The 15,836-nt window shown below is 47.4% G+C and overlaps 2 protein-coding genes across 4 annotated transcripts in view; both read left to right on the plus strand.

The window, feature by feature from the left end:
* The first annotated feature begins 1,398 nt into the window (after nucleotides 1–1,398).
* The window catches only part of Gnb1l (G protein subunit beta 1 like), a 70,271-nt gene continuing 55,833 nt past the window's right edge, over nucleotides 1,399–15,836 (plus strand). The window contains exon 1 of one of the 2 annotated variants that reach the window (XM_076858825.1): nucleotides 1,399–1,482. The gene's annotated coding sequence lies outside the window, so the exon portion shown is untranslated. The remainder of the gene's footprint in view (nucleotides 1,483–15,836) is intronic. The other variant, XM_076858736.1, reaches the window with a different exon arrangement.
* Rtl10 (retrotransposon Gag like 10) lies at nucleotides 1,400–6,811 on the plus strand. 2 transcript variants are annotated; one of them, XM_076858506.1, is made up of 2 exons: nucleotides 1,400–1,482; nucleotides 1,632–6,811. In XM_076858506.1, exon 2 carries the CDS (start codon nucleotides 3,745–3,747, stop codon nucleotides 4,927–4,929), a length of 1,185 nt encoding a protein of 394 aa, XP_076714621.1. In that variant the 5' UTR covers nucleotides 1,400–1,482; nucleotides 1,632–3,744; the 3' UTR covers nucleotides 4,930–6,811. The 2 variants fall into 2 exon arrangements, with proteins under 2 accessions (XP_076714621.1, XP_076714716.1); XM_076858601.1 differs by having other exon boundaries at nucleotides 1,423–1,482; nucleotides 3,534–6,811.

Below are 15,836 nucleotides of genomic sequence, written 5' to 3' on the forward strand. Positions count from 1 at the left end.
CAAAAGGGAACAGATATGTTGTGTGTTTGCCTTTAGAAGCTTCGTTTTTCAGCAAATCACCTGCTACGAACCCAACGGTCCGCCCTGGCCCGCACCCAGATCCGTGGCCCATGGTCATTTGGTACTGGGCTGGATGTTGGTACCCTCTCCCAACCCGTCTCTAGGTACCGCGAAGTTGCGGGGAAGTAGTGTTGGACAGTCTGTGTACAGGCAAGTGAGGAGAATACGATCTCATCTCTTCCTGGCTCCCAGAGCGTCTGGGTGCTGACTGGGGTCACCAATGCTGGGTGGCACGCTTGGCCTGGTTATGGCCCTGTAGCAAAGCCTTTACAGCCTGCCCAAGTCTCTGGGTCCAGCCTCAGCCCCAGCTGGGGTAGGGCAGCACCCACCCACCCATGACAGCCTCTGCCTTAAGACCCTAGGCATTCAGGTGGCCAGCCCTTGCCGCAGCCTGCTCTCCCTCTCACACCTGGGCTGGAAGTATGTGAATCCAGGTCCCAACTAAGTTTCGAGCACCGGCATTGGGCGGTGAATAGTGAACTCTGTAAGCCTGCTATTCTCGGAAAGCTCTTAGGTATAGGCTCAACAGCTCCTTTGTACCCAAACTCTCCGTGATACCCTCACCCCCGCCAGGAGCATCCTGGCTCCCGGGCAGTCCTACTGACACCCAGTGTCCAGCAGATTCAGTATCGCGGACTGTGATGGCACTGGTCGGCCTCTAGATCTTAGCTGCAGGAGTGTCGGAGGGGATTACGGCCATGGACAAATACAGCCCACCCGATCTGCGCCTGCGCAAGCGGCCCTGCCTGCACTCGTGGCACTAGGCGCAGCGTAGTACAGAGCGCGCTCCCATCACCCCCCGCGCTTCACTGCCGCGCTGGCAAGTCCCAGAAGCGCCTGCGCAGCAGAGACCCCAAGGCGCAAGGCGCAAGCGCGGCGGGCTGAGGGCGCGCGCGCGGCCCGACTGGGCGGCTGGCTTGGGCTGTCACGCGAGCCTGAGCAGGAACGTATGGGGCTGCCGCGCGCACGCTGGGGGCGTGGCTACGCGACGCGGTTTTCTTTTGGGTCGCTTGCTTCTAGAAGGGGCGTCCAGGACTTCATTTGAAGGGTCAGTGTTGCAGCGCGAACTCGGGAGGCCGGCGAGGCAACCCAGTGTGCAGGCCCAACGCAGTGACCCTTTGTTCTTTCCTGACTCCCGTTCCACGGAGGAGCGCTCGAAGTCTCGGGCCAGGGTTCTGGTGCGCTTCTGGCCGGCGGGGCTCAAGTTTCTCGGTCTGCGGCGGGGATTGGGGAGCCCTTGGAGATTTGGGGGCTGTTTCCCGCCGACTCAGGACGCCGCTCCCGCTTTGCCTGGCTCAGGCTCATCTCGTTCTCTTTTTTCTAGGGGCCGCGTGGATACTCGCTTTCAGAAAAAAGCCATTCCCTACGGTCTCCAGTTTCGGATCTCTGGACCCTCTCTGCGGGCACTTAGCGTATTTGCAGGTAGGTGGGCCTTATTGCTGTGGGGCTTGTGAGCTCATATTTCTTGCATGGCGGGTGCTTGGGGGAGGGCGGGTGCTTGGGGGAGGGCGGGCGAGCGATGCAGTTGTTTGCCTTCGGCTTTGGGCAAGTTCTTTCCCTGGGACCCCTAGGTTTCTAAGGAGTGAAGAAGATTCCAGCGTTCCAGGCGCTGCCTTTGGCTTTGCGGAGGCAAATACACGCCCGCCGCGGTTCCTGCTTTTGTAGTAGCGCGCTGACTGTTCAGGAGAAGGACCAAAATTCCCCAGTGCCTGGCAGGGTGAGGAGAGAAGCAAGAGTGAACAACATACTGATAAGTGAGGTGGGAATGGGACAGCCAAGGTTCACAAAATGTCTCCTGATCCTGATGTTAGTCTCCTGATCCGGTGTTAGGAATGCTTAAAGCAAAGCAGAGCTGGCTGGCTAGTACAGGGGATCTGTCTCCTGGAGACTGCAAGGGGCACACGAGTATGCAGGTGAGTGGGCAGGGTGGCAGCTAAGTTTCCTAGTGCAGGTAGGAGTTGGAGACAGGGAAGAAGGGCTGATAGAAGTCTAGGTAGTACTAAGGGTTCATAACATGGGATGTGATTTGGGGGGGGGGTCCTGACACCTAGTCTTAAGTAGATGGCGGGCACTGGGGCCTGAATCATAGACACTGCCGTTTTAGAACTCAGTGTAAAACTGGACTGGATTCATGAATGGACTTCTTTCACAAGCTGTCTTGTGGGGTACTTCTGCTGCAGGCCACAGTATATTTTTTTCTGTAGTAGGGTGAGAAGCCAGGGTCAATGGCTGGGCTTTCAGCGTGAAATGGGGGGTATATCTGGGTCATTCCAGAAAGTTTGGGTGGCAGAGGTAGGTGCTGGTAGTTCAGTTAGCTTTTGAGTGTTGTAGGCCACCTGGGAGGTACTGGTTAGAAAGACCAACATAGCTGTACCTCCATGGGGGAACTGAGATAGTAAAATGGGAAACTGGACATAAAGGTGTGTGTAGTCCATGGTGCTCCTAGGTGTGAGCTGGTGGAGGATTGGGATATGTATGCAGGGATGAAGCAGAGAGAATTTTGTGGAGGTTGTGAGTGGGTCTCTATTTCTAGAGACTGGGGAGAGAGCTGGGACAGAGAGAGAGAGGTCCAGAGGATTCCCTGCCCTAAAAGAGAACTGGGTTGCCTAGAGTTTGGTCTCCTTGGTGATTTCTGCTTGGAGTGGGGCCAGTTTGGCCATCTTTGAGGGTCTTTCCAGGCTCTTGGCATGGTTGATTGGGATGGTGGGAGCAGACATAGCAAGAGGGATTCCAGGGTTTTGCAGGTGCTGACTGTAGCCTGGGATGGCAAATGTAGGGAGATGTGTTTGGGGTGGGGGTGGCATTGCCTACAGATGACACTCAGCAGAAAGCATGGGAGAGGACAGGACAGGAGGGAGCAAGTGACAGCTGAGGACCCTGCTTTTGTTGGATGTGCCTGATGCTGGATGTTTAAGAACCTTATGACAGACTTGTGTACTTAGTGGTTTATAGTGTTTGTGGCAGCCAGGAACCTACTTAACAGACTGAAGCATAGTTTATAACCTGTATAATGTTGTGGTTAGGCCTGTGGCTTCTACAACCCTCTCCACTGCCTTCTTGTTACTTAGGAGTTGGTGTGTAGCTGCAGGACAAGTCACTTTGCCACTTTGCCTCAGTGACAATAGTAGTACTAACCTCATGCTGACAGCAGGCAAGGAGGGATCAGTGTTTGGCACAAATGGAGGACTCTCTTTAAAGGTTGTTATTGTCATTGTCCTGAAGTTCCCGGACAATTCTGATCTGACCTCATTTATTCTCCTGAGATTGACAGCGTCTGTCATTACTCCTTTGCCTTGAAAGTCACAGGTGACATTTTCCTACCTTCTTGGACATTCCAGGCCAACCCTTGGGCCCTTCCTTCCACTCTAGAGCTCCTAGTGGGGCGCCAAGGGTTTGCTTGCTTGTTGCCTTCTCCTGCCAGCCTGTGATGGTTGGGCCTAGTTCCTGCTCTTCCCCACCTTGTTTTTGGACAGATTGCCTTGGATGATGGCCTGCGTCTGACAGTCCCCTCGGCTCACCTCTGCTCTCCTAAGGTCGCAGTTGACAGCTCCCCTGGTCCTCAGCATTTGCCTGGAACTGCTGGGTCTGCCACATCCTGTCCAGCTGATCCCTATCCTGTTGTGCTGCCTGGGTCTACAACCTCCCTGCGTTGGCTCTTCCTCCTTTCTTCCCTCTGCTTCCAGTATGCCTCGGGGTCGTCGCCGTCGTCAGGGCCCTCGCATTCCCATCCGGGCAGCTGCCAATTATGCCAATGCACACCCTTGGCAGCAGATGGACCAGGCCTCTCCTGGGGTGGCATATACTCCCCTTGTGGATCCCTGGATTGAGCGGCCCTGCTGTGGGGACCCTGTGTGTGTACGCACAACCATGGAACAGAAGAGCACAGCTAGTGATTCTGTTGGTGGTAAGCCCACAGAAAGGGGCCTTCCGGCTGTGCGAATGCTCGGCCCCCGGCCCCTCAGGATGGACTTCCACTGGGTGCCTGGCTCAGATCCAGGTACCTTTGACGGGTCTCCATGGCTGCTGGATCGCTTTTTGGCCCAGCTAGGTGATTACATGTCTTTCCGTTTTGAACATTACCAAGACAACCTAAGCCGTGTCTGTGAGATTCTTGGACGCCTGACTGGACGAGCCCGGGCCTGGGCAGCCCCTTACCTTGATGGGGACCTTCCTTTGCCTGATGATTATGAGCTGTTCTGCCAGGATCTTGAGGAAGTTATTCAAGACCCAAACAATTTTGCTGAGTACCATGCCGCAGTGCCCTGCCCCTTGCCTCCAGCCTCGAGCCAGCCACCAGTGGCTCCGCAGCTGCCTGTGGTGAGAGAGTATTTAGCTAGGTTCTCAGAGGCCCTGGCACTCAACATGGGTACTCCCCCGAGGCCTGTCTCAGCTGCTGTGGCCACCCCTGCTGTGTCTAGGTCCTGTTCTACATCCAGAAATGTCCTGGCCAAGGAGAGCACGCCTGGGCCCCAGGAGGTTCCTGTACTGTCCAGTTCTGCTTGTAGCCATGATCTTGGTCCTGTTGGGCAAGTTCCCTTCCAGCCAGAGGAGGCAGGGACCAAACCTGTCCCTAGACTTTCAAAATCTCCTAACTTCTCTGCCCAGATGACAGACCTACCTTACTCAGAGGGTTCAAAAACCCAGAAAACAGAGGAGGAAGTTTCTGAGACTGGGGGAGTCCAGGATGTATCCTTAGGTGCCTCACAGCAGGTAGTTGAGATCCCAGAAGAGCCTCCATTTTCTCCTGATTGCCAGCATGCATCCATGGGCTCTGAACACGGCCCAGGCAGATCACTTTGTGATCAAGTGGCTGGTGTTGCTAAGGAACCCCATAGCCCCCAGTCAGGACAGAGTGGTGTCCCCAGATGACTCCAGACAACTTCATAGCTGGGCTAATAGATGCATCCATTTTGGACTTCTTTGTTCCTTGTTGGAGCACAAGCAATACCCCCTGTCCCAAGCAGAACAAGGGCCTTTGCCCTGTGCACTTGTCCTCTGCTCCTGCTGGGTTTCCAGCTGTGTTCTCACCCTTTGCATGGGAGTACTATCTTACTGGGCCTGTTCCTGCTAGTTGGATAGTACTGAGAATCAGCCCCATCAGATATTTACACCTGTTAACTCTCACAAAACACCACCCTTGGCATTTCTCAACAGTGATTGGAACTGGATTAGTTTGGCCCTGCCTGTCCTAGTTGGACATGGTCCCTACATAGTGTCTGTGCTCCTGTCTCCTGCCCCGCAAATTCCGGTTCTCTGTGACCTGTTTCCTCCAGGTTGGAATGTAAGAAAGGCTGTGTGGAGGAGATGGCCACTTTTTAAAAATATTTTTCTAAATTGTGCATAAGTACATGGAATATAGTATGATAATTTGATACACATGTATAAATGTGTAATGATCAGGATGATTGGCATTTCCGTCTACTTAAATGTTTATCATTTCTTTGTGTTGTGAACCTTTGAACTCCTCTCTTCTAGTTCTTTATATGATATATTGTTATAAACTGTAGTCACCCTGCTATGTCATAGAAACTGAACAATTTTGTATTTTGGCACTTGTTATCTAACCTTCATCTGTCTTTCTTGCCTTCATCCTTGACATCTTCTAGTGAAGGCTGTTCTACTCTGTAATTCTGAGAAATCAACTTTTAAACTTCCACATATGACAACATAGGGTATTTGTCTTTCTGTACCTGGTTTATTTCACTGAATGTTTTCTAGTTCTCTCTGTGTTGCCATATTTCATTCTTTTTATGGCTGAATAATATTCCATTATGTAAATATACCACATTTGCTTTATTCATTCATCTATCAGTAGACACTCCATTGATTCCATACATTGGCCTTTGTGAATAGTGGGGAAGCAGCAATCAGTGCATCTGAATGAGTAAGATGGCATTTTGGCTTCCTTGTGGGTTTACCAGAAGCCCAAGCCAGCTGGAGTTTTAGATGCAGGAAGGTGGGGCCCAAGCCCCATTGCCAGGCATTATCCTTTCTATATGGTAATATCATGACCACACCAGTTTTCTTAAGAAATTGGTACAGGTTTTAATGTTTCTGTGCTGCTCCTTGCCCTCTTTTTTTTTTTTTTTTTGTACTTGGTTTCTTGCTGTATTGCCCAAGCTGTCTTCAAACTCTTGGACTTAAGCAATCTGTCTCAACCTCCCAAGTGGCTACTATAGGCATGTGCCACTATGCCTGGCTGCCCCCACTTTTTCTTTTATTTTTAAAAATTAGTGCATTATAATTATACGTAATAGTGGGATTTATTGATACATATTCATACATTTATACAATATAACTATAATTTAGTCAGTTTTGTTCCTCAGCACCTCCCCTTTCCCATCTTCCCTCCCCTGGTCTTTCTCTGCTGTCCTGTTTTCATGAGATTTTTTTCCCTCCTTACCACTATGACCTTTACTTTTTTCTAATTTCTACATTAGAGAAAATATACAACCCTTGATTTTCTTGAGTTCAGCATATTTCACTTAACATAATATTCTCACGTTCTATCAATTTTCCTGCAAATAATAATTTCACTCTTTATTGCCCCTTCCCCTTTTTCTAAAGCAGTCCATGCTCTCCCCCCATGTACTCTTGCATATTGCTGATTCAGCATTTAAAACCCCAGTGATGTAAATAACTTGTATCCCCCAGCAGACTGTGAGCCTCTAGGGCAGGGACATTAGTCTTAGCTTTGTGTCCCTGGTACAAAATTGGTGCTCATTAAATGTGTGTTGGATCCATTGCTAAATGTGTGATGTGGTGGTTGCTGCTGAATGTAGTCTTTGTTTTCTCAACAGAGGCCCAGCTGTAAGCATTCCAGGTCAGTGTCACAGGTGTGGTTCCCACAAAATACCTCAGGATTGAGGGATCTGGTGGGAGGAGTTGGGGCCTGATGGGTGGGGTTGGGAGGCTTGGCAGATGAAGGGTGGCCTTGAGAACTGACTTCTGAGAGCTGTAGGTAAAGTGAGGAGCAGGCATGAGATTAAGAATTTGGTGTCCCTCGGCCAGAGATTGGAATGAAGAAAGACCTGTTTTGCACAGGATGGTTTCTAATGAGAGCTGAGTGTGGAAGCTTCCTTAAGCAAAGGTTACCTGAGGATGGGGGCTCAGTCATCCCAGTGTACAGTGTGTATCTACTCAGGTGCTTGCACAAAATCTCAAAACTCTTCTGTTTTTACCTTTGTTGGGGAGAAAAAATCAGGACATCTTCCTGAAAAGTAGGAAAGTAGGATGAAAAAAGACAAATTGAAAACAACTATTTTTTTTTTTTTTTTTTTAGGAAAAAGTGGTAATAAGCAAACATCTGGTAAGATATTTTCAGAAAAATAGGTGTTGGTATTATTTTATTTCGTAACTTACTTTTAAAAGGCTCTGGGTTCAGGTGGTTTTATGTGTATTATTTCAAGGTACAGCAGGAAATCTTGGAATAGGTGAAAAGCTATTTTTAGGAACCTGAAGGAAAATAAGCAACCTGACAGAAGAAACTGATATGCATTCTTGATTCAGATTTAGAAATCTCTAGACATCCTGGCCTAATCCTTGTCCTGTCAGGGTCACACAGCTGTCCCACCATATGATTGCTCAGGGCCAGGACAGACTGTTCTCTTATACCTCTCCAGCCAGCTGTGGCCTGGCCTGCCCATGTCTCTAGAACTTGGAGCTACTTGAATGGTCAGCTCAGTCATCCAGCTGACCTCTAACCATTTTGCTGACTTCTGTACAACTGCCTTCCATTTGATGCACCTTCAGCTTAAAGTTCTTATCTTTCCTGCTTTCCCCTGTTCTGCCAGGGTAACTTATAGTCCACATACCTCTAAGTGTTAACTGTGGCATCTCTATCAATAGGCAGGGAAGACAAGTGTTTAGAAGAGTCCATATGACCTGTTTTTAATTTGGGAAATGGGTCCTATTCATTGTGATTGGGTTCTTCTCTAAAAGGAAAGGAGTGGGGGCATTGCAGCAGCAGGAGCCAGACTGTCCATTTCTGAGTTCCTGTGCAATGGTATGGAGGAAAGAATTGTGGGGGCTATAGCCTGTCCTACACAGGTGGTGTATACAGTGTTGTAAAGTGACTTTGTTACCAGAAGCAGCTGTACCTGCTGGTGAGAGGCAGTTACTGAGCTGCTTTACCACTCCTTGGGAAAGAAGGCAACCAAAGGCTAGGAGAGAAGGCTATGCCTCATGCATGGCGCATGTAAGGAGGCCTTGGGTCATTTGTTCCTGCTGCCACCTGCATACAGGGCAGATGACCCAGAGGAGAGTTCTTTGGAAATTGCAAAGCCTGGTAGGGTTTGCTAGACATACTCAGGGATGGACCTAGTGCTGATCCTGCCTTCCAGGATCATTCCACAGAGTCATGTTCTGATGAAATGAGTGTTCGGACTTTAACATAAGAATTTAGGGGGACACAATTCAGCTAATAACAATGTTTTTCATTTTCACATTAATGTCTGTTTCTCACTTTCCTTGGAAATACACATAGGTTTTATTCCCTAAAAATAAGATGTGAAAGGTACTAGCATAGGGTTGGTTGGTTGGTTTTTTATTTTTCCCAAGTATCTGTCTTTAAGGAAAATCTTAAAAGAGGAAGTACTGAGAATAAAAGGTCATATTAGATGTTGAGAGTATTTTACAAAACTATATTATTTAAAGTACTTGGGTATCTATATGGAGAGATGAATAAAAAATAGTGAACTCTGAAATAGAGCCACATAAATATGAAAATTTAGTACATAGTTGAATTATTTCAAATTAATGGGAAGTAAAGTGAGTTGTTCAATAAAGCAGTTGGCACTACTGATTTTGGCCATCTGGAAAATAGTAAACTGGATACTTACTACCTCTTGGTGCCAGTGTGTATTCCAGATAGATTAAAGATATCAAGATAGCAACATTTTTAAAAAGTCACAAAATTATGGATTTTTTTCTTATGATTCCAGGATTTAAAAGTTTTAGGTAGGCAGAATTTCTAAAGGTAAATGAAGGTATGGAAAAGCAGACTTTGTCTTGTTATTGGATGGGTATATAAAACCCTTCAGTTCTATCCATAACAGTTCTGGGTACATATACATGTACTCTGATCACTTGCCCATATGCATGGAGGCTCATGCCACAGGTAGTTGTGGCACAGTGCGACCATAGTATGTGACTTCCAAGGGTAGACTTGTGCTTGATTACACCTGGCCTCCTCAACTTATCTCTCTGAACTATTAAAATATTTTGTCCTCCTTGGGCATTCAGGAGGGTTTAATGAAGATCACGTTCTTACAGGGCTTTGCCTAGAGCCTGAGCGAACCCTTGTGACTACCTTGTGGGTGTCACTGCACTATTATCAGCAAAACTAGGATAGCCCACAGATCCAACAATAAAGGGATAAAGCAAATTAAACTGTTTACCCCTGCAGTGTCTGTCAGCATCAGTTAGATTGTGCTGCAATGACAAAAGCCTCCAATGGGGTTGGGAGCACTGCACATAAATAGTAAATAAAGGGGGGCTGGGATTGTGGCTCAGTGGTAGAGCGCTCGCCTAGCTCAGGCGGGACCCGGGTTTAATCCTCAGCACCACATAAAAATAAAGGCATTGTGTTGTGTCCATCTACACCTAAAAAAAAATAAATATTAAAAAAACTAGCAACATATGAAACATTGAAAAAAAAAAAAAGGTTCATCAAACAACCGAAAAAAAAAATAACCTCCAATGTCTTAGCAACAGACATTTATTTCCTCACAATTTTGGAAACTAGAAGCTCAAGATAAAGGAGCAGGCAGGGTTGGTTTGTCCTGAGGCCTGAGACTTGTGAATGGCTATCTTCTTTCTATGTCTTCACATAGTCCTTCTGCATATGTCTTTCCTAATCTCGTATAGGACCCTGGGCATATTGGATCAGGGCCCACCTTAGTGACATTATTTTACCTTAATAACCTCTTTAAAGACCTCATCTCCAAATAGAGTCATGTTCTATGAAATGAGTATTCGGACTTTAACATAAGAATATAGGGGGACACAATTCAGCTAATAACAATGTTCTTTGGTTTTGTTTTTCATTTTCACAATTTTGGACTGCTACTATGAGAGCCCTCTGTGGCTCTGTGCAAGGTTTCTTTAGACCCTGGTGCCTGTGCTGAGGCATGGGATTGCTGAGTCTCTTCTGCCCTTGAATAGCAATGCTCAGCTGTTATGTCTGTGGAGTTCTTTTTATTACTTAAATTTAAGGAATTTTCTCCTTCATGGGAGTTCAAAGACATCATCTAATGTGTTGTCTTTTACACCAAACTTGGAGTCTGTCAGTGTGACTGGTGGAAGGAGAGTCTGTTATCTTCATCAAGGGCCTGTGATGGGCACAGCCTCTCTGCCAACTTCAATGGATATGTAATATGAGCAAGAAATAAATTTTTGATGTGTTAAGCTGCTAGGTTGGGGGCTTGTGTTTTCCAGAGCATAACCTGTTATATCTCAAGTAGTAGAGGATCTCGTTTCTCTTTTTTCCACAAGGCATGGACCTACCCAGGTCATCAACCACTCAGTGCCATCCTAGCCTTACAAATCAATAGAACTGTGGTCTGGTCTATCCCATATTAGGTATTTTGACTCTATAAGTTGTGTTGATTTTTCTGGTAGCGAAATATCCATCACTACCCTTTGTTTTCCAGATTATTTTGGCTAATTTAAAAACACAATAGGGTATCATGGGTGTTAATGTGCCCCTCACCCTGCTCCAGTAATGCCTGTCAGCAGCCTGACCAAGCTCAGACAGGACAATAGGAGCTCTGAATTCTCATAGATTTTATTCTGGGCCACAGTGTCCTCTGTAGAGGGGCCATACAACACTGCTCGGAAACACTGTGGGTGGCCAGTGGAGGAAGAGCCCTGGCCTTCAAGGTTTCCTCAGCAGCTGAATTCTTCCCTCCTGGTCTCAAGGGTCTCACTGCACAGGACTGGGTCCAGTGGTGGTAAGTGAGCATATATTTGCCAGATTCTTATGTCCTTCTTAGTGACTGGGCCACTAGATGGGTGAAAAATGATGTCTGGACCCACCACCCCCATTCTGTCCCTATTTCTCTGTGTCTTTATGCTGCCCAGTCCTGGGCCTTTGGAGCAGCCCTAGCCCTGTGAGGGCAGGTGGACAGTGGAAGTGTGACTGGGTGCTTGAGAGCCTACTGTATCATGGAGGCACAGTGGAGACACCTTGCAAGAGTGGTATCTTGCATCTTGGAGGCTGAGGGGTGGTATGTGTGAGCTACAAAGATGTCTCCTTTGTCACATGCAATGCATGTAGGGATTCCTCAGTGAAGGAAGTGCCCATTTACAGTGCCCAGGGAGACTGATTTTCACCTTTATTTGCATATCTGTCGATGTGGTAGACCTATTGCTGTGAAATGTGTGAGCATGTGCACAGCCAGCATTGTATCAGATGTGGGTATTTAGGAGTCCATGAGGCACACAGCTGGCCACACTACCCCAGGAGTGTGATAGGGGACTCCTGCCACCTGAGGTGGCTTCTACCATAGGATATGCAAGTCTCTGTCATAATGTTTCAACACTTGTGGTTAGGGATCCCTCTTTTAAGTCAGATTGTGTTCCCACAAACTGCCTGGACATAATCTCCATCCCCGAGACCCAAGGGGATTGGCCCCTGATCCTACCCTACATGAGTGTTGTTCCTCTCTGATGGGGCAGGCAGTGGCCTCTGGTGGACTGGGCATCTTGGCAGGGGTGAGCTGTAGCTAGCTGTAGCACATGGGAATGGTCATGCTTCCTGTAGAGCACTATTTTTTTTCCCCCTGTGTTTTCTAGATACAGTAAAGCTGGTGGCCCATTGCTGGCTGGGTTCCTACCTCTGCCTGGAAATGCCTAGCAAACAGGCTGCTAAAAATCCCCCTCAGTCAGGCTTCCTTCCTGCCATCTTACAAGCTTTTCTAACCTGCTTCTGAAGAGACAGATGTCCTCAGCCTCAGCTTGAGTCTCCTATTCAAGGAGAGACACCCCCGTGCCTGCTTCTACAGCCCAGCAGCCCCTCACTCTGGCATTTCCTCCAACCTCAATCTGTGACTTGTGCCCTCAACACCTCAACACCTGCTCAGCACCCAAAACTGCAGGTTGCCTTCTCATACTGAAGCTGACCACAAGAAGATTCATGCTCCAGCCAAGAAGATTCCAGACCCCACCAAGGAAGAAAACCAACCATGTCTAGGTCTTCATGAGATCACTCCTACTGTTTTAGCTGGCCTATCCTTGCCAACATAATTGTTGGCCACTAGATCTGAGTGCTAAATACCCAGCAGGGACTTGGTGGTGACACCACTGGGGAGAAGAACAGGCCTTGAGGGACTGGCAGGTGGGCTACTATCAGTTCTATTTGGGCACTAGCCCACTTGGGCCATGTCTCCAGCAGAGGAGAATATTCAGGAACACAGGGCTGTAACTTGCTCCCTTCCCTAAATCAGTGGGGTCTGTCTAGAAGGAGAATATACAGAACCAGTCAGGTATTCAGGCAGTGTATATGTAGGTAAGGTCCGTGCCTGGCCTGAGGCCCTGGATCCTGCTTAGAGAGGCAGCCTCTCAGCAGGAAGCCAAAGCTGGTTTTTGTGGGAGCTAAAGGCTTCAGTGGTGGAATGAGCAGACCATTTTCCCTGGCTGGAAGTAGTGATCATCCTTACTGCATGTTCTTCAGGACTACAGTGATTTTGACTCCAGCATGGAAATCGTGTCTATGACTAGAACCCAAGTTCTTTTTTTGTTTTGTTTTTGGGACTGGGAATTTAGTAGGCTTTACCACTAAATTACATCCCCAGCCCTTTTTATTATTTATTTTGAGACAGGGTTTCGCTAAGTTGCTAAGGACCTTTCTAAGTTGCTAAGATTGGCTTCAAACTTGAGATCCTTTTGCCTTAGCATACCAAGTCACTGGGATTATGGGCATGTAGCGGGCACTATGCCCAGTCCAAGTTCTGTTGTGTTAGTAAAACACCAGCTCTCAGGAGATGCCTTGTCTACAGTGTTACCCAGGTTATGCTGGGCTCAGAATAGGGTTCCCTGAAGCTAGGGCTTGGCTTTCTCTTCTAGGTGTTTTTCCTGAACACCCTTACTGAGTTGGTGCAGGGCATTAGTGGGCCTCAGGCTGAGCTGTCAGTCAAGGCACAGTCTGCTTGCTTCATCTGGAGATGGATGTGCTAGATGCAGGCCTGGGGGGACCACCTTGTCTTTCAGGAGAAGGGGCCTTTGAAGGTATGCCTTATCAACTCCAACCCCCCTCCATAAGTACAAAGATGACATCAGTCAGCCCTGGCAGGTGGAAGTAACTGTGATTGGGTTGTATCCTCACTGCTTTGCAGTGGACGGTGCCCAGCTCCCATCTTGGCACTGGTATTGGGGTGCATAGTACCCACCCTCCCTGCTTCCCTGCATCCCTGGAATTCCTCCCCAGGATCTACATCTTTGAAGCTGCTACCTCCCTGCCTGCTTGGGCGCTTCCCAAGGCGGATACTGACAGAGGATTCAATGAATCGAAGGTCGCCAGTCGGGACGTTGACAGATGCCCGACCATGATACTATTTCTGATTTAATAACCGAATGGGAGGCCGGCCCTTTGTAATAATTAGGGCTAATTACTGAGGAGGTGTTGACAGATGGGCTGAGAGGAAACAAACTACCTTTATCCCGTGGCTTAGAGTCAGATTACCAGCCCAGTGGTATCTGCCCCTCAGAAAGTAGACGCTTCAATCACTCAGCGAGGCTTCAAAGGGGAAAGGGCCCTGACAATGCACAGGATTTGGAAAGGAGCTATGAAGTGCGCCTTTGACTGAATCGCCAAACAGAGCCCCATTCCAGAAATGATTTCTTTGTGTAGTCTGAGTTACCATGGCCAGACCTGCTTCCCGCGCTCAAGACCAGGGAGGGATCTGTGTGGGCACCAGCAGGACTGTGGCTGTTGCTGATGCTATGGCTGGCCTGGCTTACTCAGATCTTTCCCAGGCTGGTCCTGAGCTGGGTGAGACCAGCAGAGAACTGGGTGTCCTTCAAGGCTGGCTCTGATAGTCCAAGGGCTCAAGCAGGGGTGTATGGTATGTTTTCCTTAGCTTGGGAGCATAACCAGTTCTTTGTGGTCATGGGCAGCAGGTTATGACATAACGGTCTTATCATCCCAACAGGCTTGTACCTTCCCTGTTTTCATCTGGAGCACAGTCTTTCTGTAACCTACATAGACAAGTTTGGGCTCTTTTGATGTAGGTTGTGTCTTAGGTTTTCTTTAAGGCAGGACCACACCTCAGGGGCCTCAGCATCTCTCACAGGCTCCTCCCACCTGTCTTGGGCTTAGAGCTAAGGCTATGGAAGCGATACTAACCTTGGGGTTACTGTTGGGCAGACTTGGAGAAAGGTGTTAGAACTGGTTTCTGATGAATTACGCATGTCCACTGAGTCCCCTGGATCTCCATGCATTTCACAGATGAGGAAGGGTGTGTTCAGACCTGGATTTTTTGGTTTAAAGCAGCAGCACTGGGCAGTGTACCAGTGAGTGGGCCTAGACATGCCAGTGACATGGAGTGTGCTGTGTGGGCCTGGCTGGAAGAATGAGAATGCTGGCTGAGGCCATAGTGCAGGGCCAGTTCTGAGGTTGCAGGTCTTGTTGTCTGTTCTTATCAGACAGACAAGGGGAGGACAGCAGGAAAGGGAGCATTTTTCCTGTTCCAGGTGTACTCTGGAAGATGAGCAGGAGGTGGGGGGAAGCCCTGAATTCTACTTGAATGCTACTTGCATGTCTGCCCTGAGCCTCATGGCCATGTTCTTGCTGCTTGCAAACCTGGTTGGTTTTGAATCTTTCTGTCTATCTCAAAGACAGGTAAAGTAGGTTAGGCTAAAGGAGACAGCATGGCCTTCTTTCTTTGCCTGGCGTGCTGCTCTGCTTGCATCAGAAAAAGGTGTCTTTTTGAAGAAACAATGATAAAAGTCATTGCTAGTATTGCTTCAACAAATGAGGAGGCACCTTTGATAATTTGAATAAATCTATATTTGGGCAGAAATAAGATGATGAATTATTTCAAGTAGGAGAAACACTTGAAATTGACTTTAAATCTGTTTATAGTCACCTTGAGCAGAATTAGGAATTCTCTCTAAAGCTGAGTTTTTATAATGTTAGTAGTAAATTAAACACCCTTAACTATAGCACAAAAAAATAGCACAAAGATATCATATATTTTATTTCAAATATAGCCTCCCAGAAAATGGCCACGAGAGCAATAGCTCACTGTTAACTTTTACCTAGAAGCCTGTCTGAGCCCTCTTGACCTTGTTAACATCTTAAATAGGTACAGCTAAGGAACCAGTATCCATACATTGTTAATGACTTAAACCCAGATTGTATTCAGATTTACCAAGGTTTTTACCTCATGTCCTATTTTTCTGTTCCAGGATCTTGCCCAGGATCTCATGTTATATTTAGTCTTTTGTTTCCCTTGATTCTTCTTAGCTGTGAGTTTCTTCAACTTTCCTTATCCTCAATGACCTTGACAATTTTGAGATACAAAAGTCTGTTACTTTGTAGAAAGACCCTTTGGGATTTGTAGCCTATTTTTTCATGATTAGACTGAGGTTTGGAGAAGAAAGACCACAAAGGTAAAGTGTCATTCTTATTTTCTTGTCATATCATTGGTTCATATCAACACGACCTATCATTGTTGATGACCTGGTTGAGTAGTGTTTGCCAGGTTTCTCCACTGTAAAATTACTATTTTTCTCCCTTTTCTTACTATACTTTTAGCAGAAAATTCATGCACAGT

This window comes from Callospermophilus lateralis, chromosome 1 (genome assembly GCF_048772815.1).
Source record: "Callospermophilus lateralis isolate mCalLat2 chromosome 1, mCalLat2.hap1, whole genome shotgun sequence".
NCBI lineage: Eukaryota > Metazoa > Chordata > Mammalia > Rodentia > Sciuridae > Callospermophilus > Callospermophilus lateralis.